The 27,900-nt window shown below is 38.3% G+C and overlaps 1 protein-coding gene across 1 annotated transcript in view; it reads left to right on the top strand.

The window, feature by feature from the left end:
• Nucleotides 1-27,697, top strand: part of LOC150087221 (uncharacterized) — a 44,555-nt gene extending 16,858 nt beyond the window's left edge. Inside the window, exon 2 of the mRNA XM_090371894.1 lies at nucleotides 27,395-27,697. Within this exon, the coding sequence (XP_090228020.1) occupies nucleotides 27,395-27,525 (131 nt within the window). The 3' untranslated portion in view covers nucleotides 27,526-27,697. The remainder of the gene's footprint in view (nucleotides 1-27,394) is intronic.
• The last annotated feature ends 203 nt before the right edge of the window (nucleotides 27,698-27,900 follow it).

Raw genomic sequence — 27,900 nt, 5'->3', positions numbered from 1 at the left:
TTCGCCTATTCACTATTGTGCAGGGGTGGAATGTTTTGCTGGTACCACTACTTGAGCCTCAATGGTACGGGAACGCTGACACCAATTGAACTTGTACTATTGACTGTGGGTGCGCGATTTAGACCCCAAATCTTCGTGGCGTACGGGTGCTGGGAAGCAACCTTCCTGACGATCGCTGCTTCCCAGTAGCAAAGTTTCCATTAACAGAGTGGCCAGAAATAACACACTGAATATAGATAGTACTACACCCATTTCTGGCCATTTTACAGTTTTCCATGTCATCACAGATTAACAAGGGGATGTTGAACTAACGTTTACACACACACACACACACACACACACACACACACACACACACACACACACACACACACACACACACACACACACACACACACACAATAAAAAAAGTTTTGCAGGAGTCTCAAATAACAAAACTCGATTTAGATTAGCAATTCTCATCTATTATCATCTATTCTCATCTACTATCATCTATTAGCTGTTCTCATCTATTATCTTCCCACTGGTTGCACATTCTCGATGTCTACTGAGCTATGCAGATGATATCAAGATACTGACTCCCATCATCCCTGGTCAAGACCTTGATCTGGTAAAAACCGAAATTAACAACACTCTCACTGCAGTCACATCTTACCTCTGCCAGTTCGGGCTCAAGATCAATCCTGCTAAGTCCGAATTCATGGTGTATTCATTGAAGCAAACTCCGTCTTCTCTCCAGCCTTCGGTCGGCAACACCCTCATCCCAATTGCATCCAGCCATCGTGATCTGGGCGTTGTATTCGACTCCAAACTTCGATTCAACGCCCACATAGACATGCTCCTCACACGTGCTTCAAGACTCCGGTGGATAGCAAAACAGCATCTCCTTCATATCAGAGATAAAAAGACAACCGTGAGGTACATAAGAGCAATCATCTTTCCACCTTTACTCTATGCTGCTGAAATTTGGGCGTCAGCGGCACCATCAATAAAGAAACCACTCTTTGCCACAGAATTCTGGCTCCTAAAGTGGGCCAACAGGAAGCACAACCTTCCAGCTCTGATTCACACCACGCAGCTTGCCAACTCTCTCGGGATTCCACGGCTTCCCACCTTAGTCGAAGACCAACGCCTCCTAGCAACAGTCAAGATGATAACAGGCATAATCGCAACACCCTCATTCTGGGATACCTGTGGCTGGAGGATCCCCCCTGCTGCCCTTAGGGCCAATCCCGAGCTCTACTCGCATTCAGCGCGACTCCATCTCTCGGACAGGTTCCTCCCTCAGCAGATGTTCAAGCAAACCCAGGCACTTGACGCCGACTTGAACAAATTCGCTATTGACCGGACTTACAGGAAAAAAATTATGTCTAGTAGGACTAATCTGCATTGACATGTGTACCTTGCATCTGTTCCTGTCTGATTGAGCTGGTGCTCTTATCTCGATGTTAAGTCAGCTCAATCAGACCTAACTCTCGTAAGGAGTTCTCTCCTTTGTATAAAATATGTTTTCTTTTGTAAAATTACCTGTTTTTGTAAATTAATTGTTCTATTTTCCCGGAAGTTTCGGGAGGTTGTAAAAATGTAAACCCCTGGCTTTTTGGCCGTGAAGGGCATTAAAGATTATCTCTCTCTCTCTCTCTCTCTCTCTCTCTCTCTCTCAATTTTAAGTATCTACATAGACAGTTGGTAGGTACTGCATTTTCGGTGGTACTATTCTTCTAGCAAAGACTTTTCTGTAAAAAAAACGAAATATTTACAATATATGCAAAGAATTGTTTAAAATATTGCATTATATTGTCTAAAATAGTCATTTTGAAGCTATCTTTCATAGTTTCATATTATCTTTCAACTTATGCATTTCAACTTATCGAGGATATTTCTCGATAATTCACTTGCTTGGAATATAATTGCATGTGTATAATAATAATAATAATAATAATGTGAACTAAATACACATGCGAATGTATTCTGGTTTTCAATGATTCTGAACCTTTCGAATTCCACAATTTATTACGAATGTGTTCAAACTTCTACACTGCTCGACAAAATTAAAAGAACACATAGAAAACATGGTGTAACTCGTGCAGCTTGCGATGAAGCGGGACAAAATGCAGTATGGTGGTGTGTGTGTGTGTGTGTGTTTTATTTATTTGTTTTTTTTTTATGAAAACCCCAAACACGAGAGGTATTAGAACCTATAGAACTTAGTACCGTGCATGGGTTGGAGGTTGAGAAGACGAAAGAAGATATTTGTTGACACTTGAACTTCTGTAGTCTATAATTTTCAGGAAATACGTAAGAAGGAAGGTTGTTCCAGAAATCAGCAGTTGAATGCATAACCACGAAAATGGTCCTGTAAGTTTGAAGCTGGGCACTAAATGAATGTTGGCTGGCGGCGGCACGTGTTCGAACTGTTTTGAAAGAGAGAGAGTGGGAATTATAGAAGCCAATTCAGAAGAACAGTGCCCATGGAAGTATCCGTAGAAAAGGTATGCAGCAGAAACAGTACATCTATGAGACAGAGTGGAGAGACTCTGTTAGACATGAGTCATTAATTAACCTAACTGCCCTCTTCTGAATAGAACCTAGAAGCCTGAGAGAGGTTCTGGGGGCACCGCTCCAGATCTGGGAACAATGTTCCATGGTAGGGCGGATTTACGATTTGTACAGAGTGAGCAGCTGTTTGGAAGAAAAGTAACGCCTAGAGCGAAAAAGAAAACCAAGTTTTTTAGATGCAGAGGAAGCAATATTTATAATGTGCTTATACCAAGAGAGATTAGAAGTGATGATGATCACCTATATCATCTTGCCTGGATATCGGAGTGTCGCCAAAGATAAGCGTAGGAACTGAGTTTTAGAAGGATTGTTTTAGACAGGACTGAGTTTTAGAAGGATTGAAATCAACTAAGTTGTATTTGCCCCACTGGAGAATTACCTGGAGATCGGCATTTAAGGAACTGGTAGCGGATATTCGAGAAGTTGAAGCTGATTGAGCAGGGCAAGGTTTCTCAAACTAGAAAGTATAATGAAATGTGCTATCATCAGCAAAACTATGGATAGGATTTCCGGTCAATGGAAGAAGGGCATTAATGTACAAGAGGAAAAAGAGTGGAGGAAAGAACGAACCTTGGGGGACACCAGCATCAGTGGAGAAGTTAGAAGACAGAGAGCCATCTACCATCACCCTCAGTGAGCGGTCGGAGTGAAAACTGGATAACCAATCACAAAAGACAGTTGGCAAACAATAAGATGGAAGCTTGTTTAGAAGACCTTTGTGCCAAACACGATCGAAAACCTTTAAGGTGTCAAAAGCAACTGATTGTGTTTCACCGAACTTTTCCATTTAATTCGTCCATAAATGGGTAAAATAAGCCAGAATATCACCAGTGGATCGACACTGACGGAATCCATACTGGCGATCGTTGATCAAACGGAAGGTTTCAAGGTAGTTTAAGAGTTGGCGGTTAATTGATTTCTCCATTACTTTAGAGAGAGTAGAAGTAATTGCAATGGGACGATAATTGGATGGGAGGGATTTGTCACCCTTTTTGGGAACTGGCTGGATATGAGGAAATTTTCAGAAGTTTCTTCTGATTTTAATATCGCTAATTTCATTCAGAATATAGCTGGTCACAACGAGTAAATTTTCCAATGTTGATCTTTTAGACAGTCGCGGTGACATTGTTGTATAAAATGTGGAATTATCTTATTAATATCGAATTAATCCAGAGCGCACAGTCCTCTTTAATCACATGTGGATTTATCTGTTTTGAAATTATTGATGGAATAGATTTATTCACGATTTTGATAAGAGATGACGCTGAAGATTGGCCAAAAGTGTTGTTTTGCGTTGGAGTTTTAGTTTTAGGCAGAAATTTAATTGTTTTCTTTGTCCTGGATCCTGTCAACACACGTTGACTACAGATTTCGTTAAATATTTTTTCTTTAATGAACACACAGGGTAAGGATTTAAACATTGTAAAATGAAATGAAGAAACTCATCATAGCCGGCAGTTGCTGTTGTTTTTAATAAATTTATGGCATAACAGATTTGGGCCTATCTACTTGTATTTAGTCAAGATCGTAGCTCTTTGAGAAGGGCCAAGTTATCCTGCACATTCTACCTGAAAATCTAAAAATGAAATTCATCCATTCTTTAGGCTCAAATCCAAATGATACCACAAAATGGAATAATATTCTTGAGTTCTGTACATTTGCAAACTCCTCTGACCATATATAGCTTTCCAGAAGTATAAACAGAATTTGTTTATTTTTTTTTTCAACTTTTTACTGCAATTATTAAGTAATAAATAATACGGGTAATAAATAATAATAATTCTTGTTATCAAAGGTGATCTTGGTCTCGTCACCGCTGATAATCGAGGTCTCACTCTATTCAAAAATATTTTTTAATGTATATGTTACCAATTAAAATAGATAAATATCACTGTCGGTTTCCACGTGTTACAGCGTTATATAGGTATATGTTACATATACCTATATAACGTACCTATACAGATACTATATAAGTCGTCATCACAATTTTACGTTGTGCTGAGCTGCGGATATGGTCCTAAGCCACCGTTTCTTCCCTTTTCTTCTTTGGTGTACGTACTGTAGCTATTAATACACTAGACCAGTGGTTTTCAACCTTTTTTTTAATAACGGCACCCCTAAGTAATTTATTTTATTTTGCGGCACCCCTACTCAATATTCTGCTTGTTAGATCCGATTCTCTGTGTGTGTATATATATATATATATATATATATATATATATATATGTTATATCAGTTATTACAATGATATAATTATAAAAATTACATTTCATAATACAAATTATATATATATAGTATTATAATAATTTTATTCTTTATATAGAGGTACTAAGTAAGCATCAATTATAGATCACCACATAATTAAAAACATACTGTACACCTTTTTATAATGAAATAAATATAAATTTAAAAAAATAATATGTTAAAGTAACTTAAACCCAAATTACGTGGCACTCCTGGAATGTTGTTGCGGCTCCCTAAGGTGCCGCAGCACCCCGGTTGAAAACCACTGCGCTAGACTTACAATAATTGGTGTTCTCTTTTGCAGTTTTATCAGGCAGTGAAGGGAACTTATTTATTGCGTACGCAATAAAGATTTTAATGATTATGTGGTTTATTATTGATAATAGGATACATTGAATGGTACGTTGACGAGGTCTAGCACCATTCAATATATCCAATCAACAATTAGCAAGGCTATCTCTTTCTGTTTGTTATCTGCCAGTTTAGCTAGGTCCAAATGATCAAAATTATCAGTATTAACAGCAATCTATATTTAAATTTAACAGAAAACTTGGCATAATAACAGCTAGCCCGACAGATAGCGCTTTGAAACAAATAATACAGAAAGTGTGAGCCAACATTAATTTCATGTGGGTTGTGATGTATTTGATATATACCTGTGAAAACGAAAGGGCTTAAGCTGAAATAAGGGGAAAGGAAGTAAGAGTAAGGAAAGCAATAGCACCTCAATTTCCCTCGAATTACTCTAATAGATCTTGAGGTATAAAATCTGGAGTTAGAAAGCAGAAAGTAAAAAGCAAAGAAAATAATTTCTAATAAAGGTACTGCAGATATAACGGGAGCGTAACTGCCCATCACTTTAGTATCCCTTTAGATCCTGGTATTAAATCAAAATGAAGAAATAAAAACAAAAGGAATATATAGGATGTGAAGCTTACCACCACCTTATCTCAGTAGAAACAAGGCCAAAATAAATTGAATGGATATAGTGAATGGTGGCAGCCCTCGTCAGCGTACTGTGGGAGGGGGGGGGGAATAAAATGATATTATTTGGCTTGTTTTTGTTGTGTTTTGTTCAGTTTTGACTTCCACCCTACTGAAGTCTCAAGCCCACCACACAAACGCAAATCTGACTGCAATTCACAGAAAATTCTATATTATCATCTTAGTCATCCCCTTTAACACCCTTACGTTATTCATAATAATTAACATTCATAACAACTTATCTCAGCCTTAATAACTAACTTGCCTAATACAACAGGAATGTTCTTCTTTTTAAAAGGATTATCACTCAATTGCTTACAGAGCTATGAGTCCTTGAGTTCAGGATTCGAGAAAAAAAAAAACAGGAATAGACTTACGTTCCGGAATGGCCGCTACTTACAATTTCCTTATGTTCAGGCTTCCTTCGTGGCAGACAGGCTTTCTTCCATTACTTGGGCACTCTGCTTAAGGACAGGCTTTCTTCCATTTCTTGGGCACTCTGCTTTCCTTAGTGGCGGACAGACTTTCTTCCATTTCTTGGGCACCCTACTTTCCTTAGTGGCGGACAGGCTTTCTTTCTTTTCTTGGCTTACATATCTGCACAACTGGCCATTTCTCAACGGGCCAGACCCTAGACACAAGTGTAGTCTCTTACACGACAAAACTTCGGAGGTACATCTTGCGATTTCGTTGCTAGGAATGCCAATCACCCCATCACTGACTTCCAATGCCGGACCAAGCTTTCTTTCTTTTACGTTTACCTTAACGTTAACCACCACCTTCATGGTTTATCACTGTCTTCCGATGCCGGACAAGGCTTTCTTTCTTGCATGGTTACCTTAACCTTAAACTTAACCAACGCCTTCATAGCCTATCACTGCCTTCCGATGCCGGACAAGGCTTTCTTTCTCTCACGTTTTTTTTTTTTTTTTTTGCTTTTTCATCTTGCTACCACGAGATGTGAACTCCGGCCACCAAAAAATCTACTTCTTCCACTTCAACCCGGAAACTTCCGACCTTCTCCTCTTAGACCAAATTGAAGTAAAATACAGAGTGGACACTTGCTCAAAACTCCCCCGAACTTTTCTTTTTCCCTCAAGTTTGGAACGCCTCCCCCAAGGACTCGCAACCAATCCCCATACTCTGTTTACTTTTTCATTCCTTCCTATTTGCTAAAACGTCCCACAACAGCCGTTTCCCTAGCACACAAACCAACCCTTCTCTAGAAATTTCTTATTTTTCTTACACGGCAGTTGACCTTTTCATGTTTGAAAAGGTCAACTCCAAAACACTCAGTGTCGTGTTCACACCTTCCCTGTTAAATATGGCCAAATTGCCAAAATATCAGTCAACCTGATGCCGTTTTATTTTTATGGGAACACTGGACGTCCACTCATTTCCTGTTTACTTCCTAACGGTGGCTTAGATCAAAAGAGACGCTTCATACCCAGTTTCACAATCCTATCGTTCTTGCCCTCAGCAACCCTTTCCTCGCCTGTTCGCAAATGGCATTCATTCTCTAGTGGTTACCGCTGTCCCTGTTTGCTCTCTTATATTACTCGAAATTACTTGTTTCCATTTAGCCGCTATTTAACAAATACCCCTATAACTTTCCCATCCCCAAATCCAGTGTTTCTTCAAACTTTAATCTTATTTACATTAAACCTAAATATCCAATCTTAATACTTACTATCTTTAACTTAATACTCGAGAATTAAATGCTAATTTTCACTTTACATTGCCCTGCCTGGATTTATATTAGCTAAACAGATATTTCTATTATATTTAAAGATCTACATCTTACAGTTGTCACCGTTCCCCTAAAAAAGTTATATATTCATAATTTTTTTTTCTATACTCCTATATCTCCTAAATATCCCCCCTTTGTACATATATATACGTATCCACTCTATATATACAGTAACTTATACTAAAACTATTCCCTAACGCAAAAATTTCCCCAGTGTAGCTTCCTATAATCTCTGTTCCTTGATTTTCTAAGTGTGCGTCTATCCTTATATAAAATATTCAAATTATACCCCTATAGTTATTACATCTAAGTCGCTTAATCCCTCTTTATCCTTAATTTGCTTTAATTTACCTATGATTTTTTTTCACTCTCTCGCCTGTTCCTCCCTTAAATGGTTTCAAATACTCGCTGTATTTAATTTTTCCTGACCTCCTGGTTACCATGTTTCCCATTCTCACTTCTTGATCGTCTTGGCCTTCATATTCATTACGGTTGCCCCCAATACTTTCACCATCCTCACCGCATCTCCTACCTTTTTTGGCATTTTTATATTTATTATCCTCTAGCTTTAAAATTTAATTAATTAATAACCCTCCTGTTGATTCCTCTACAATTCATCAATTAAAATCAATAATCAATTCAATCTACCATTAACAATTTACCTGTTTGATCAATAATCAACTCAATTATACATAAACAACCATAAATTAACCCTTTCAATCAACACTTAGTCATGAATTTACTTATTACACTTTCAATATTTCAACATCGCTTTTTCTTTGCTTTATTTCTCCTACATGTATCATTAAACTTTCTGGCTCGCCAACTGAATTTTACGGTTTCAGCAACTGACCATACTGAATCTTAGTTATTCTAACCAATAATTGCTATATCTAAGACGTTATAATGAATACAATTTCTCACTCTTTCTGTATTGACAAAGACTCTATGTTTAAATTATGCATAATACATGTCGTAATTATCATAATAATAATAATCCTTTATATCATTTATGTATTTCCTTTCTTTGTACTATTACTATATCTACTTCAATTCTCTGCTACACTTAGAACCGCTTTAATTCTGGCTCATCTCACCAGTTATCTTTCTGCACTATAAAAGCAGCTTTAATCCTGGCTGGCGTATCGCCAATTGTAGGGGTTCTTGTTTTTTTTCTTGAATCTTGAACTCAAGGACTCATAATCTAGCTCTGTAAGGAATTGAGTGATAGTCCTTTTAATAAAAGAACATTCATGTTATATTAGGCAAGTTAGTTACTAAGGTTGAGATAATTGGTTACGAATGTTAATGATTATGAAATAACGTAAGTGGAGTACAGGGGTAAATAAAGGGAAAGTAATAGTATAATGGAATTAGTAAAGAAATTATATTTATAGGGGTAGTACTGTAAGGATATGGTAACCTATATCACTAAATTAGGCCAGGTGCCAACACAAGAAAATATACCAGATGAGGTGCAAAGAGAAAGGAATTTTATTTATAGAGGAACCTCAAGAGTAAAGAGGGATGACTAAGATGGTAACTAAGATAGAATGGGCGATCTATAGTGAATATTTTAAGGTAAGAGGATACCAGTTGTAATACATTTCATGTGTTAAAGGCTATAAAAAATATATACAAAAAGAGTAATAAGAGTTGAAGTGAGTTTTACTGATGTAAGTGATAAAAATTGGTAACGTAAGAGAATGATTGAGTAATCATCGAGGATTCATATTAAGTAAGATACAACTGATACAAACATGTTAATAATTTGTAAATTGAGAAGGGTTGATGAGAGAGAGAGAGAGATAGTGTAGTATGGTTCATATATATATATATATATATATATGGAAACTGGTATGCATGTATGTAATTATTTGGTTTTTTTTTATGTAAATGCTGTATATAATGTTCATTAAAGGTTGAGATTTTTGTTGAATAAATGTGTCTTTAATGTTCTGCTAACACCCGCTTTACACACCCTAGAAGCTAGAATTTTCTGTGAATTGCAGTTGTACAGATTAGCGTTTTGTGAGCTATTTGAGACCTCAGTAGGGTGGAGGTCTAAGAAAAAGGGAAGCAAAAAAACAGAACCCCCCACAGTACCATTCAATGTATCCTATTATCAATAATAAGCCACATAATCATTATTTTAATTTTTATCTTATTATTTTATTACTAATTATTTGTTTATTTATAGGGTATAAGGCAGTAAACCAACTCAGGCTAGTTATCTTTGCCTTTATAGGTTCTTTCTGCCTAATGGCTCACTTTGAATACTTCCATAGTACTTATACGCTCTTACTGTAGTAATTATTTTACAGACTAATGTAATGTTAAATCAATAATTTCGTGGCATTAATCTGGTCTGTACACTTTTCTTACTTTTCCATTATTATTTCGTAATATATCAAATATATATATATACACACACATTTGTTTTTGAAAGTGTCGACAAATATTTTTAAATAATCCAAAGTTAACACCACAAACCTATAATCATAGGTTTCTGCTGTTCCTTTTTAAGTATGCAGATTTAAAAGCGATTAGAAATGCTATTATTGATTTTCAATAAGCAAATTGGGAATTTTAAAAGTGCACGTTAAAAATACAATATTAATTTATATAAAAATAAAACAACAAAAAAAAGCAACTTTAGAATGTCATTCAACTCCTAATCATAATGCCATTTCGGTAGAGTTGCCTGTTGTAAATGTACCAAGTACAGAATTTTTCCCCTTGAAAACGGATATTCGTTCGATAGCAATTAATAACCAGTTCCGTTATTACAGTTGTGAACGTAGCAATTAAAGTTTCAATATCGATTTTCCTCTTACAGTCAGCTGCCGATATGGAAGAACAAAAAAAAAAAAAAAAAAGCGACGCATTCATGGATATAAACATTTATTTCAGCAATCGTTCCGATGAAGGTCAGCTAAGTGTTTGTTTCAGGACAATGTTGATAGATCCATCTGTTGTTGATCTTTTGTGAACTTCGCTTTAGGTAAAGGAAGAAAAGTTATAGAAGTGGATCACGAAACCCGGCGTACGACTGGATAAGAACAAAATTTCTGCTTTGCGTATGTTTTATATTAAAGGAATACTAAACCTATAATCCCAGTAACAACCCTAATATCTTTCAATACCCAATTTCAAAAATATTTTACTATCCTGTTAAATATATCATTAATTATTAATGATCATTATTCTGCCTAGAAAGTTGGTAATACGGCGACTCCAGAGACGATTTGTGCTAGAATTTGTTCACTTGCGTATACTTGCAATGTCGTGTGTGGGGCTTTACTTGCGGTTTATGAGCACCGATATTTATCCTCCGTGATTTCCTACTGAAAGTCAGTAACTGGTACAAGTCAAAAGAAGACTGATAGGAAAGTATTACATGTTTGTTTTAAGACTCTGGGTTAAGTCGTTTCACTACTTCGAGAGCACATATTGATTTCTTTTTGCGTGCGTTGTTCCATTTGGTGGACTAAGATGACTGTATAGTTCCCAAATCTCTTCGAAAACGAGCCTACGACATGAAATGTAGTGCATTCGTCAGATGTTACTAATGCACTTAAAAGAAAACAAGTGTAGAAGAATCATTAAGTGTACAATGTACTGATAACAACTGTAAAAAAAAAAAAAAAAAAAAACAGCTACTGGCGTGCGTTTAACTCCTTTTCCATAAAGTGAGAGGAACAGAAAATAATTTTTCCATTTATAATCCGTAGATTGGTAGTTGTAAGGTTTTAGGCGCATCAGCAACTTAGGCCATATTGCACAGTGTATAATAGGTCTGTAAATTGCAAGTGTTCTGTGGTCCATTTTCCATTTGCTGTTTGCTGGACGAAAAACCAGAGTTTCTGGGAGATACTATCGTTGCCCGAGAGAGACTAACTCAGCCAAGTTGTGAAAAAATACCCATAAAAATTCCTCGGGTCATTGACGGGATTCAAACTGAGGTCTCTTCCACCCGGTGTGGGGAAGACGGTGATTATACCAACTGTGGTACCCACGAAGAGCTCATTTGCCGGGATAGCCACATAGGGCCAGAGGAGTCTTGTCGACTCCTCTAGCCCTATAATGTTCTTGTACTAGATAGTATGAGAACATTATCGTATTAAGCAGTGAAGTGACCTCGAACAACAGTTGTTCTACTACTGTACCCATGCGTTAACCACTCGGCTGAGGTATGCAAATCTAACTGCGAACAAAATAATGGAAACAATTTTAGGACACATAATTTACCTATATTCAACAAAGATGTATGTCTTTCCAGGTAACTGAGGAAAAAATTGCTGTGGGAATGAGGAATAAACGAGAAAAGGAAAGGAGAATAGAGAAAAAGAAAACCTGAAATTGCATAAAATATCAGCTTGGGAGGTAACCTCAAGCAATGATTTGGTTGGACCGGAGAGCACCGGAAGTCAGTTCGTCATAGCACACACACATCAGCTAATGTCATGTATACACATTAATAAAAATAATATATTTTATTAACTTGCGTTTCGATTTGTAAAATTTTTCCACTTCGACCGCTTATGACAACCTGAAAAAAAATATATTGTTACACCTTTTAAAGTAGGATATTTGCGGCTCTATCTGCCTCCCTCAGGAAGAAGGCTCAAAAATTGAAGTCTGTTTTATCTATCTTCCACCGGAGCACAGTGCAGATATTCGGACGGAGCTCCTTGTGTGGATAACAGAGAATCTTGCCACTGATATTCCTGTGATTGTAACTGGAGATTTTAATATACTTAGCCCAAGACACAAACATGCTAAAGAAAACCTAGATGCAACCCTCCAAACCTTATGACTGACCCTACTGGATATGCTTCCAACTAGGGTAGAGCAGCATTTGGATTTATTGTACCCTAATCTGATTAACATAAAAAAACGTCACCCCTCAAACTAAATTCCAGTCAGATCACTGCCCAATATGTTGTGAAATTTCCCCATCCAATTGTGCAGGTGAGCAACATAGCGATGTGCAAACTCGTCAGACAAGAAAATATACTCCCTTAAATTTGTTAGACCTGAAATTATTTTAGAACATCTTAGGACCTACAACTGGATTGATCTGTACAATAAACCGGTGGAAGAAGCTACCAACTCGATTGAAAAAGAGCTCTTACTTATTGCTGACCTGGGTGCCTCGAAGGAGGTAAGAATAATGGCCAAAACTAAACCGTGGTTCAACAAGTATTTAAAACAGGCATTTGTGGCTAAGCAAAAATATTATAAGAAATGGAAAAATTCAGAATTTAATGAAGACCTCAGGGACTATAAGAAAAAAAAAACAGCCATTTTCTTGAAAAAGAAACGACATGCACGTTACGAAGGGGTTCTAAGTAAACTACGACTTTCAAAACGGATTGTGAGCAAAAAGACTACTAAATTTGAAATGGAGGAAACCACATTCAGTCACTGGGCTAAGGAGAGCTTCGAAAAGCTGCCAGTTGAACGTCAACCTAGAAATGTACAAGAGTATCAGTCGGAGGATAGGGCGCAATATATTTTTGAGATAGGCGGCGTTAGTGGGAATGCATTATCCAACGTCGCTATTTCTAGAGATCTCGTGAACGCTATTAATTCCTTGCCTAACAAATCTACAATCGGTTCCGACGGATTCCCTATTTTTATGTTAAAAATATGCAGCGCTTATATTGTTGAAGTGCTGTTGCACATATTCAAAAACATTCTGAAAGACGGGGTTCTCCCCCGGAGATGGAATGACTACTTTTTGAGGGCGGTGCCAAAAAAGAACTCTAAGGACTCCTCAGATTTTAGACACATATCGATAAGTTGTTCTCTTTTAAAACTCTTTGAAAAAGCCATTCTTCCTTCTTTAACAGAACAGTGTTAAGCGCACAGACTACCCCCATCTCCATACCGTAATACCGAGATGATCCACTATTACTAATTTGTTGGAGACCCTCTTCAGAATGCAACACGCTTTAAATGAAAAGGCCCAAATTGACGTCATATTTCCTTGACATAAAGGAAGCTTTCGATAAAAAAGCTTCAATATATTGAAAGTTTATTTCCGTTGAAGGCAAGCTACGGAGTATTACAGATTATCAAGACCATTTTGAAGCCAAGGCACCTAATTGTACATCAATTAGGTGTAGAATTCAGTGCAGAATATATCTTCACTTGGGGGAATCTCTCAGGGAAGTGTCTTATCAGCTTTGCTGTTCACTGCCGTCATGGAACCCTTTCTAGCGAAGAATCGTAATTTTATTTCTTATGCTGATGATAGAAAGTATTTTGCTGTTTTTAACGAAAGAGCTCTTGTGACCGACGCCAATATCCACGCCACCGCAAGCTTCACGAACTGCATTTATACTTACATAAAATAAGTTTATGGCTAAACTCTGACAAACCACCACAACTGACAATAACTAACAAGAAGATAAAAAATCAAATCGAATTATCTATTAATGGAGCAAAGGTGAAGAAAGTCAGCTCATGCACCGACCTAGAAGTTTCGTGGGATGAGGGCCTTACCTTCCAAAGGCAATTTCAAAACACGAGATCAAATACTCTTGCTGCCATATCGGCTGAAAGACAGGAGATAACTAGGATTCGAAGTAGTGAAGCAACTCGGAATTGGGTCACTAGGAAGCAACTAGTGGCCCAATATATCCAAAGATTTATCGTTCCTGTATCCCTATATGCTTCGAAAATTTGGTCCTCTGCCTCATAAACTTATATTAGGAAATTTTTCACCTGGAAAACTGGGTGCTCCGGTGGCTCAATAGGATTGCCAGGAAGCCCTTTACAAAAATCAAAAGCCATACTGTATACAAACCTAAACGTGGCTCCGTGAATTCAGATGGTCACCCTACATAACATCTGCACTGTGGCACACCTTCTGACTGGGAGTTTAGATGGCCCTCAAATTGAAAATCTTGTGCTCAAGCCCCGCTCGGGAGTTCGGCTCCACTACCCTCATAGTCTCCGTAGCGCTCTTCATAACACCGCGGGATTAAGGCGGCTGTTTCCTGCCAATACTCTGGAGCTCTTCAAAGATTTAAAAACCGACCACAACAGGTACTGCCATGACAGAACCTACAGGAAGCTCATTGCAGGGGATCTGCAATGAGCAGTCAGTGGTTAATAGAGTCAGTGGTTAATGGAGTCAGTGGTTAAAGATGCATTGCAGGATCATCTAGACAAGACTGCAGCAAGAATTCAGACACATAATGGGTTTGTTACGGGAGAGTTTTGTCTGACAAATCTGATTGGATATTATGATGTAGTTACAAAGAATCTAGTAGTAAAAAATAATTTTGATATCATATACTTGGATTTCAGGAGAGCTTTTGACACTGTTGCGCATGGAAGACTACTGTACAAATTGGAGCAGAATGGTATTAAGGGTAAGTTGCTACAATGGATAAAAGGATTGGTTGAGTGGGAGAAGACAGAGGGTGGTAATCAATGGGTGCTGCTCTTCGTGGACTAATGTTATTAGAGGAGTCCCATAGGGTTCGGTGTTGGGTCCACTGTATTTTTGTATATTTATCAATGATATTGATGAAGGTATATCAGGCTTAGTGTCGAAGTTTGCAGATGATACAATGGTTGGCAAGGGTTGTTAATGATAGTAATGGCAGTGTGCTACTGCAACAGGATCTAGAAAATTTGGGCAGATGGGCTGAGAAGTGGCAACTGAAGTTTAACATTGACAAATGCAAAGTACTGCATATGGATAGAAGTAACCCCAGAGGAACGTACCAACTGTGTGGTACTACACTTAGAGCGGTAGAAAATGAAAAAGACCCGGGAGTAATTGTGTAGTCAGCTTTGAAGTTTTCTGAGCAATGCAGACAGGCTGCCAGGGCAGGTCATGGGGTTTTGTCAATGACATACAGGAATTTTGCTAGCAGGGAAAAGGAGGTGATTGTCTCTCTGTATAAGGCAATGGTCAGGCCACGCCTTGAGTACTGCGTAGAGGTCTGAAGGCCTCATTTTAGGAAGGATGTAAATTTGCTTGAGCGTATACAGAGAAGGGCAACAAGATTGGTGAGGGGAATGAAGGGATCCTCTAACCAAGAGAGGCTTAAGTTCTGCAGATTGCAGTGGCTGGAGACTAGGCACCTGCGCGGTGATCTGATTGAGGTGTATAAGGCCTTGAATGGGTTGAGCACGCTGAATTCTGATGGGATCCTTCCACTTGTTCAGATTACGAATCTAAGGGGGCATAAATTCAAATTAAGAAAAGACAGATGTAGAATAGATGTGCGGAAATTTGCCTATAGCTAGCGGGTGGTTAATTGCTGGAACAAACTTCCATCTGTCGTTGTGGAAGTTGATAGGTTAATTAAATTTAAGGAGGAACTGGACAGGCATTTGGAGGGAATGGTGTGATTTTTTTTTTTTTTGGCTGATGCTGCATAAGCTCATATACTGTACTTGCTTTCTTGCATCACATGCCACTACTACTACTAATATTGTATGCAGTATTTGTAAATAGTTTATTATTTTGTAAATATTTTAAATATTTATATAGTTTGTAAATATTTCAGTTAAATATTTTAGTCCTGCTCTTTCGTATGCAACAATATTCCTCATGCATTATGGAACTCGAAGCAAAAGGCCTTTTCCCAAGTGACCTATGTAAACGCAGGTAAATAATTATATAGCGATATTGGCTGAAGTCCAGTATAGTATACACCGGCAGGTAGTTCGATGAAAGCGAGGAAGACGGCGATAATGGACAGGTGAAGGCACCTCCCGTTTCTGATTATTTTGTGTCGTCGAGGAGGGGAAAGCTTAGCTTAGGTAGGATGTTTATGCCTCCATTCCGCTGTTTTAAAATGGGAAAACGAGTTCCCGATTTAAAAACAGCGGGAAATGTGGGGAAAAAACACCCTAGGCATATCAACCTAGGATGGGCGGGGAAAGCAGTGGTATCTGCCAGTCACTGCTTTCCCATTGTTTACCTTGCCGCCATTTTGGAGGATGTACACCGTTCTGGAATTTTACCGTGATATTACATAGGTAATTTCCTGATTAGATATCGACCAGCGCGTTTCGACAGGTTTGTCTTTTATGTAGAAAAGATTTGACTTACTCCGTATACCTCCACATTTTACGTAGAAAAGCGTGCTCGGGAGTGGAGGAGCAAAGTGAGCAGGGGGCGAAGCACCCTAGTAAATATTAATAAATTTTGCAAAATATTATTTGTAATATTTTACAAAATCGTGGTTCAACAGTTAACGTTTCGTGATTTCAATAGATTTGATTAAGCTGCTATTATATAGTATTATAGAGGCACTGATTACATGGCACTGCATCTTTTTCTGTCTTCTTTATCCGAGGAGTTAAAGTTGGGTAAAGATGAGTACATACTAAGTTCCTTACTATGTATCTACCTACTATGTTCCAGAGTGAGTTCCAGTTTTATAGCTGGAGTTAAGCTGTCGGCTTCAGACAGTCTCTTCACATTCAACTCTAACGAAAATATTTCTAAATCCGGCTGACTTCCCTTATCATTAGTGCTTGTAATTCTTGCTTGAACGAAGTTCAGTACAACGAATTATTTAAGGTTCGCCTACGCATAAAATATATTGGCTTAATGAAAGAAAGACTATTTTACTATAAAGACAAATGTAGTTGTCTCCAAGACTATTATGGAAAGAGAAAAACTAATTAACACGAAACAGATGCGGTAAAATAATACTACAATTGGGATTATACTCGGTAAGGTACGATTCTGCTTCCTGAGTGCAAAGCTCCCCAACATTAAAAATAAAGTAAAATCATGGAAATACGAAAAGAGACAAAGCAACTCACCCTCAGCGTTGCAAACGCATGAATGCCACTTTATAATAAATATAATTAAATAAAGACAGGGAACTCAATCTTCAAGGGGACAAAAGCACTTCTGAACTCCAAAAAGGATAATATTTCAGCCGTCGGTCGCTATCTACAGCCAAATGGATATCCTAAACGATAAGAACGTAACACGGTCCGTTTCATTTTATTCCCCACCTTCCAAATTATTTGGTTTCTGTTAATTATTTGATTGTCTGATTTGGTTTTTAACGTTAATTTGCATATTCGCTTCGCTTGTACTTGTCAATTAGCTAGGTCGACGTTCATATTTACATTTTATTTGTTACATTTCCTTATATATAGCGGCCATGCAATACTTTACGATTTGAGTTTAGCCTGGTCGTTATTTTCTTTCTTATGTTCTGATGGTAAGGGACATCCGTTGGCATTTGGCTGGATTAGCGGTCAACAACTGGAATACGATCCGTTTCGAAGTTCACAAGTGCTGACGTCTCCTTGAAGGAGTGTTGCTGTGAGTTCCTTGTTTTCATTTAATTCTGTTTCTTTACTTATTATAAGGAGCCACTCGTGCTTTTGGGTGTGAGGGTGAGTCTCCTTGGGCGGAGAGTGATGCGTTTGCACAGCTGAGGGCGAGTTTCTTTGTCTCTGTCTTATTTTATTCTAAATGGAGGATCTTGGTATTCAGGAAGCAGAATCGCACCTTCCTTTGTATTACCCAAATTATATTCATTTATTTCTTGGTAAGTGTTTCTTTTTTCATGAAGAAACTTTATTGGAAAATAATGAATGACGCTGTGAAGTCCATATTGTAAATTGGAAGCATTTCGCCTGAATTAAAAATTGAAGTTTTAAAATATGAGGCAAAAAAATTCAATATAACTCACCCTTTTATTCTGAATAATTATTCCTCTTTTCTGAGTATATGCGAAAAGTAACAGTAAGTTACATCTACTTAAGTTTGTCCTGAATATATAGCATCTCTCATAAATAACATATGCTTTCAAAACGACACTCTCTCGCAAAAAAAATTAAAAAATAAATTATATATATATATAATGCAAAATAATATCCAGCGATATTCATTAGAACGAAATGGTTCGTGTAACCTAGACACGTTCATCGTAACAGGTTTTTATTGTATATGATTTGGCTTTGTAGATGCAGAAATTACGGGACAAAACTCGATCAAGAGAACTAAGAAAATATTCAAGAACGGTTACCTCCTTTTAGCAACATACTCAAAGAAATATTCATATTATCCGTTATACTGTATATGAATTATAATATTTTTTTCATTTTGTTCTCACTGAAAATGTCTTGATTGAAATAACTTTTAATGCATGATATGCACTTTTCTTATTTTATCTGTTCAGTACACATTAAACTAGTTTGTAACATCGTGTAATTAACTATTAGAATTGCGCAGCTCAGCATTTTCAGCAAACAGTTCACAATAACCAAAACAACTTTCACTTCCTGATAAACGACTCGTTTTTCAACATCAGTTAACACAACTCACCACAGCACCCTAACTGTGCAAGTAACCCAAGCAAGTCAGAAAAATATATTCAGCAAATTCCAAAACCGATTATCGTCTGTGAAATTATAATACCGTTTACCAAAAATACTGTTAATAGGACCCTTTTTATAAAAGCGTACGATTACCACAAGATTAGTAGAAAATCTTGCTCAGCTGATCAGACCTTACAAAAGTGAGTTAAAATGAGAATACCATATATAAAATACGGTATCTCATTTTAACTCACTTTTGTAAGGCGTGGAACCATTCTCTTTTAAAGAAACTAATCAAAAACAAAATGAAATAGGAGCGCGCTTGCGTAATCAAAGCACACAACCCATATCTCGGAGTGCTCAATGTACATGCCTTTTTCGCCTTCCCCCCAACCCAATCCCTATTATTTTTATTTTTATTTTTTTATAACTTCCATGCTTCCTGCAGTTGTGCCACTCGTCCTTTAACTTGTGCATTGCTCTAAGTTAAGTCTACGTAGAGCCAAATAAATGTTGTTTTTATATCAGTTTATATATATATATATATATATATATATATATATATATATAAAATATGTTCTGCCATTAAACTTGACGGACTTATGTGTCACGATATCCTCTTGCGCCACTTTGATATTATGTTAAAATGTGTTAGTAAAACAGTTTAGCTGTTCACCATATTATCCGGAATACTCCAACAAGATCTTATCAACTACGTACAAAACATGAAACCTATGCCTCTTTCATTGTCTCAAAGCCAGCAGTTCCCAACCAACCACTAATCAGCCTGGATCGGTGGACACGAAACACCCTAATCAAACAATTTGAAGATATAAAAACTCGAGCACACAAGAGGGGCCCCATAATAATATTAACGCATAGGAATTACATCAATAATTATATGTTATGCACAAAATATCAAGGGCATAGATGGCAAACTCCATACACTTCAGCCCATTCTTCTTGCAGCAGAGTATGACATTATCTGTTTCACTAACGTATCTAGATATCCTTACGATATCAAGATGACGACCAGATTTTTGAGTGTTTTTTTTTTTTTTTTTAGATAAACGTAGGAACACTTATACGCATGGTTAAGGGGGGCTTATGCCCTCTCTGCCTTCCCCTGAATACGCCCCTGATCTGCTTAATGGAAATCTGACTCAACCATAACCGCTCCATGACCCCCTATGCCATCCTTTACACTACACTGCAGAATTTAATGGCTATACCATTCCTGGTGGAGCAAGGGTAGCAATCATCTAGAAAAATTCTTTTTCTCTAAATAGCACTAACTGAAGTGGTACTGAACACGTTGGAGTTATATCTGTAAGCTTTGATCTTGATGGGGCTAGAATACAGGTCTGCACTGTCTACCTTCCTCTAGAGAAAAAAAAGGAGCTAGGAGCCTGGATTACCACCAACCTCAAATCCTTATCTTTCTCGTTGGGGACTTCAGTATGCCCAACAAGTTACTCAATAGCTCGGACCTCTTTGGGAAATAGTCTACATATGCTCGACCTTTACCTCCTTATAAACCCTGCTCCCAACTAGGAGTAATCAGCATCTCAAACTCCTTCCTCATGCAGAACGGATCAAGCCAACTATCTCCTTCAAATCGGATCGTCACCACTAGACTGCAATATAATTATCCCAACCCAGTCTAACTTCATCACTAATTCCGACTTTGATTCCGAAAGACGTAGAGTATTTAGCTAGATATACGACGATCAACAAATTACCCTTCACACTCTGACCCCTTTAAATGGGAGCAGCTACTGAACAAAACAGGACCCAAGGCGGCTATCATACTAGCCAACAAGTTGTTGGTTTTGGTTTTTAGCAACTAAGGCCATATTGCTCCGGGGATATGCGGTGGTCATTCCCTGACCTTTCTGCATCCTCCGTATTTGGTGGTGACGGGCTCGAACCCCGGTCTAATCAAGAAGCGTGTGCTATGCGCTACTGCTCCTGCCCACCTGGCTACGGAGGCGCCGCCAACAAGTTGCAACAAATTTTTATCGTCAGGGCCTCCAAATACATAAAACTTAGCCACGCAGTGAAAAAAGCCCATAAAAATATCTCGTCATTGACGGGGTCTGAAACCGCCTTTTCGGCTCGGTGTTGGAAGGACGGTGCTTATATACTTTGTGCTACACGAGGGCAGTTTACTCTCACTAAATAAAATATTATAGAATTTACCACCGGTCCTATTAGATTCCTATCGAAAATTTGTAGTGTACCTGTTATAGACATCCTCCTGAATATCATTAATGATATCCTGACAACGGGCCCAACTCAAAGTATTTGGTGTTCTGTTCTTTTCTTGCCAAGTCTGTTCCCAAGGTCAGTTCTCCAAACAACCTATGGATCAGACCAATCTTTATTGCATGTGAGTTACTTAAATTATTAGAAAATTAATAATACCTCCATACCACATAACGCACTACTTTTCTTAGACAGTCCTGCTTCTTTTCCTTGGTCTGATTACTGTTTCAAAACTTCTGATGTCAACGTTTGCTCAGATCGTGTCAGTGAAATTATTCTTGCAGGAATGGAATCCTTTATCCCACACTCCACTTTAAAATCTCGTCCTTTATCTAAACCTTGGTTTTCCAATAAATGTGCTAAGGCTGTCCAAGAGAAGAATGTTGCATATCGTAATTGGCTTGTTTCTAATTCTTCAGTTTCATTTTCTGCCTACACCAAAGCTCGCAACAATTGTAAAGCAGTTATTAGTCAGTCCAAACTAGAGTTTGAACAGGCTAAGAGTAGAAAACTTGCTTCTTGCCCTAATGGTACCCGAGCATTCTGGTCTCTTGCCAAAGCTATTGGCCGCAACTTTTGCCCATCTCTGCTCCCACCTCTGTCCAAACCAGATGGTTCTGTTGTCACTTCAGCCAAGGATAAAGCTGACCTGCTAGCATCCCATTTTTCTTCCAGCTCATGTATTAATGATCTTGGTAAAACACCTCCCACCATTCCTAACACGCTCCATCCAATGCCTCCTGTGGTCTTCCGTCAAAAGGATATCAGAAGGATTTTGATGAATCTTGATGCTAAGAAAGCTCCAGGTCCTGATGGTATTTCTCCACTTGTTCTCAAAACTTGTGCTCCTGAACTTACTCCTATTCTTTGCCGCCTTTTTTCACTTTCTTATTCCAAAGGTGTTTTTCCTTCTGCTTGGAAATTTGCTCATATCCAGCCAGTTCCTAAAAAGGGTGACAAATCCCTACCATCCAATTATCGTCCCATTGCAATCACTTCTACTCTTTCTAAAGTAATGGAGAAATCAATTAACCGCCAACTCTTAAACTACCTAGAATCCTTCCGTCTGATCAACGATCGCCAGTATGGATTCCGTCAGTGTCGATCCACTGGTGATATTCTGGCTTATGTTACCCATTTATGGACTAATTCAATGGAAAGGTTCGGTGAAACACAAGTAGTTGCTCTTGACATCTCAAAGGCTTTTGATCGTGTTTGGCATAAAGGTCTTCTAAACAAGCTTCCATCTTATGGTTTGCCAACTGTTTTTAGTAATTGGTTATCCAGTTTTCTCTCTGATCGCTCACTGAGGGTGATGGTAGATGGCTCTCTGTCTTCTAACTTCTCCACTAATGCCGGTGTCCCCCAAGGTTCAGTTCTTTCCCCCACTCTTTTCCTCTTGTATATCAATGACCTTCTTCCATTGACTGGAAATCCTATCCATAGTTTTGCCGATGATAGCACATTGCATTCAACTTTCCATTTTGAGAAACCTTGTCCTGCTCAGTCAGCTTCAAGTTCTGGAAAATCTGCTGCCAATTCCTTAAATGCCGATCTTCAGGTAATTCTCCAGTGGGGCAAAGACAACTTAGTTGATTTCAACCCTTCTAAAACTCAGTCTTGTCTTATATCTCGCAAAAAGGATTCTTCTGCTCCTATGCTTATCTTTAGTGACACTCCGATTTCTAGGCAAAATGATATATCTCTTTTGGGGATTACCCTGACTTCTAATCTCTCTTGGCACAAGCACATTACAAATATTGCTTCCTCTGCATCTAAAAAACTTGGTTTTCTCTTTCGCTCTCGGCGTTACTTTTCTTCCAAACAGCTGCTCACTCTGTATAAATCGCAAATCCGCCCTGCCATGGAATATTGTTCCCACATCTGGGGTGGTGCCCCCAAAACCTCTCTCAGGCTTCTTGATTCCATTCAGAAGAGGGCAGTTAGGTTAATTAATGATTCATCTCTAACAGAGTCTCTCCACTCGCTTTCTCATAGACGCACTGTTTCTGCTGCATGCCTCTTCTACAGATACTTCCATGGGCACTGTTCTTCTGAATTGGCTTCTATAATTCCCGCTCTCTCTTTCAAAACAGTCCGAACACGTGCCGCCACCAGCCAACATCCATTTACTGTCCAACTTCAAACCCACAGAACCAACTTTTCATCTTCCTCGTTTATTCATTCAACTGCCGTTTTCTGGAACAACCTTCCTTCATACGTATTTCCTGAAAATTACAATCTACAGAAGTTCAAGTCCAATGTCAACAAATATCTTCTTTCGTCTTCTCAACCTCCAACCCAAGCACGGTACTAAGTACTATAGGTTCTAATACCTCTCGTGTTTGGGGTTCTCATAAAAAAAAAAAAAAAAAAAAAAAAATTCAAACATCCCTAACAGATCCACTCAAACAATTTTATTGGACACGCCTTTCAGGATTCAGTCATCGATAAAATGAAAGTCTAAACTAGACGTTTTATTTCTAGTGTCAAATGACACCATAATTTTAATCCTCCAATGCTATTTCAAGACACCAAGGACATTTTAATTAGTTCTCACAATGCTATAAGGTAATGAACTCTATATATCTACCTCGGGGGCTCACATCTGGTGAGTATGGGCTTGGCAAACCCAGGGTCCTGAACTGGATATCATCATTCTTCTCTTCCTTGGTGATTCCGTTCTACTTCTCTCTCTCTCTCTCTCTCTCAGGGTAAAAGAGAAATTTTTTTTTTGGCTGGTGCAGCATAAGCCTCAGGCTTCCTTGCACCATATGGCTAATAACAATAATAATAACTGGTAGGTTCAGCATTGAAAATATCAGCAATTCCAGGCTTTCTTGAGCTATAACACATGGATGGAAAACATTACTTCCGAAACTTTACAACCAGGATTAACGAGGCTTTTTCCTTCAAATGCCATTCAACTGTATAATTTGAAGAAGATTATTGTTATATTAATAAAAACGTAAGAATAAAACTGAAAAATAATAATAGTATCCGAACGCAACCAATCACCTAATGCACTTGGTATGAGTACAGTCACGGGACGGAAAAAATCCTTTAAAGGAGAAAAAGTGTTTTTTTTTTTTTTTTTTTTTTTTAAGACGCAGGGCGATTTTTTAAGGTATTTATAAGGAGAAAAAAATGTGCGTCTTATAAGCGGACAAATACGTTAAATTTTACTTACGTACAGAAGGAGCACAATTATTCAAATAAAAACATACCAATATTACTAAACAACTGTATAGCGATGTGTACTGCATTCGGGGGATACGAACGGCGTTGCTTTGCCATACAGCGCGTGCCAGACGAAAGTAATTAATTTTCATACATGTAAACTCCACCTTATGTCTGGCCATACGTAAGGTGGGGTATACGTGTATGAAAATTAATTACTTTTGATATTTCAAGGGATGTGTAATAACTCGCCTTGAGATAATGGCCAAAATTTCCACACCTTTATAAATGATACAGACTGGTTTTCACACGTCATGAATTAAAAATAAATAAATAATAATAATAGATAAAAACTATTTTTCTCTGCGTCCTTTGTACTCAGTGATAAAATGCTAATCATATTTTCTAAACAAATTTTAAAAAAAGTAATTGTTTCGGGTTTCACAAGAGCCCCATGCGATTTTAACTTTTTCCTTCTGCTTTTTCTCTTCATTTATCTCTTTTTTTTCTTCATCTATACTTTTTTCGTCCAATTTTAATTTTTCTGATGCGCGCAAGGCCACAAGAGCGCGGGGACCGATCGGAGAGGATCATACCCCGCACTGATGTCATGTGACTATATTTTCGAGCGCCTTGTATCGACTTCTGTAATATGACCTTTTTGGTAATTCTTATACAACCCCTATAAATGTCCTTTATACCTGTCCAAAGTTTTTCGCTGTGTCCTCATTTCATTGTTATTCTATGTACACTACCATACGAAATTTGTTCAGATTCATTGCAAGCTGCGCAAGTCACACCACGTTTACTACGTGTCTCTTAATTTTATCGGGCAGTGCATATGATGGCCCAAACTATGACAATGAAAGGAGTAAAGAAATTAATAAAATCAGCCCACTGCCAAAAGAAAATAATTGCATAAAACTATTACAAGCACTGGTTGAGCATGCCCGGACTACTTACAAAATAAGACGTACTAACCAACGACTAGTCCTACCTCAAAATATAACCGTAAATTAATTAGATAATCTAACAGCTTCGTCCCAGGCTTAAATTAGGTCCCAGGAGCCTGTCCCGATCCGGTTGTCACAACACACTGATGAGAATTTTCCCTATCGTGACTAAAGCGTTTAGCCTTCGGGGAGGCCCAGGACGGAGGCCGGAGCCACTCAGAGACAGCCACAACCACAACTTGGTTACACTGCTGCCATTGCTCTATGGCAGAATGTGAGATTGATGACACTGGTTCATGCCAATTTGAGATAAAAATACGCTGGAATTCACTGCTGACATTGTGTCTTGGCATGATCTCGGATCGTTGCTAATGCTGTTCTCAAGGCCATGTTCGATTGTCATTTGGCAACTGCTCACGATTGTGACAAAGGGCATAAAAGGAGCAGAGCCCCCACCACCGGATCATCACTACCAAGTAGCACCCACCGATCACGATAGCTGACGCTACATTTGGGCTTCTTACCGCATGCCGTGGGATTGCTTACACTGGCCGCCTGTGGACTGGTGTGGGATTCCGATCTGTCTCAGGCCCACTGTGGAGCCAGTCATCGCTGGATTTGTATCCTAGACCTATGACTTTATCCTTCTCACCCCATGTGTAGTCTTCTCCCCCCCCCTATTACCTCCTCTTTAGTTTCGCGTAAAGGTGGGGTTGTTGTTGTTTTAAGGGCATCAGCAATTTAAGCTATATTGTACCATATATAATGTCTGTAAACTGTGTGTTGTGTGATCAATTTGCTGCTTGCTGGACGAAAAATCCGAGTTTCCGGGACAAAGACCATGCTATCTTCGCCTGAGACCAACCAACTCAGCCAAGTTGTGAAAAAGACTCAAAAATTTCTCGCGTCGTTTACGGATTCAAACTGAAGTGGGGAGGACTCTACCAACCAACTGTGCTACCTAGGAGGGTGCCAAAAAGTGGGACTATAGTGTGCCCCACCTCGATCCATGCCTGTATAACTGTAAATCCGTTTCCCGTTCTTGCTCCCCTGCGCTCCTATTCAACATTTTTTTTTTCTGGGTCCTTCCAGAGAAGCTCATCCGACCTCGAGGTTTTATTCCTCCCTACTTGCTGGCCCGGCTCTACACGATGATCGACGGACAACAGGGTGTCAGTGGTATTCTACACCCTCATTTAAGAGGCCAGATGAACAACATTACAACACAAACACTAACTCATACTCTCTGACCTCTACAGAGTTTGGATACGACACAGAATTCACTACGCGGTGTTGGGAGATACCGTTCCCGTACCGCTTGTCATTTAACACTAAACACTAAGTTCAGATTTTGCTATTCCTAAGTTGTAATTGGTGTTTGGCTGGGTCACTGTGCTTCGCTGCTGCTGCTGCGTTGCATTGCGTTGCGTTACAAGACGAGACAACACTTCACAACGTTAACCACGTGCGTCGACCACACGTGGCTGTCCCAAGAGTGACCTTTGCCTGGTTGTTCAACCTCTGTTGAGCCAGTCACGGTAGACTTGTAATACCACAGAATGGCAGCACTTAACCATGTTAGCTGTTGTTGAGATACTGGCACCTACGTGCCTTGCACTCACAATCATTCCACGTTCGAAGTCGGAAAGATCTTGACGCCCACCCATCCTTCCTAGCAGACACTCAAGAACTGACTGATTGCCACGGGTGCGAACTACAATCTTATATCAGCCCATTCCTACACAACGGGGTGTTGCTGATGCAAATCCAACTCAGTGTATATAACCCCATTTTTAATAACATGTAGCAAACCTTTTCTTTCAATTGAGAACTTATGGACAGAATGTGGTGTCACATGGTGACAGAATGTGCTATCGCAATTTGTAGATTTTTTTAACATGCTTTCAGTTTTAATATTCCAATTATTTCTTTAAAAAAATCCTATCTCTTTGCAACTGTGGAAACTGTTCACATGCGTTCCCACTAAAATTAATCCTTAACTACAACTTAACGTAATAATCATTAAATGATGCTAAATTTTACCTTTAATTTCTGAAGAATCACACTTGACTGTTTTTTTTAAATTACTTCATTTTGTAATTAATGAATTTTTTTCCCTGCTCTCTCCCAACAGGCAATCCAATACGATGTGATCGAAGCAACCTCCAGACAGTCAGCGAATTAAAAATCAGATATGTTGAAATCGATAACCTTCCAGAATGTTTAAATGATACCATTACATCATACCATAATCCAATAATATGATAGAACTAAGGAGGCTACTACAAGTCAGCAATTTTTCTTGTTCCAGTTGCGGAAGGACAACGCATCTCCCAATCTTTCAAGTGTTCCAAGTTACCTCGAAGCATTCCGTTTCATCAGTACAATTCGTGAGTGATAAGTAACGACTGCGGCACTGAAGACTGGATTAGTTAAGATCACTGAACAATCGCATCCAGCCAAGAAGAATTAACACTATTTATTATTTATGTGATAGGAGCGTCCGTTTTATTATAATTATGAGAATTTAAATGATGTTCTTGAAGCTATATTTTTTCTTAAAGGAATAAAAATAAAATAAATTATGAAATAACGCGTTTGTTTACATTACTTTAATCAAAATTAATGTAACATAAATGC

The sequence above is a fragment of the Mastigoproctus giganteus genome, chromosome 4 (assembly GCF_048544385.1).
Source record: "Mastigoproctus giganteus isolate SK-2022 chromosome 4, ASM4854438v1, whole genome shotgun sequence".
NCBI lineage: Eukaryota > Metazoa > Arthropoda > Arachnida > Uropygi > Thelyphonidae > Mastigoproctus > Mastigoproctus giganteus.
The sequence above is the reverse complement of the archived record's forward strand: the minus strand, read 5'-3'. Positions and strand labels throughout refer to the sequence as shown.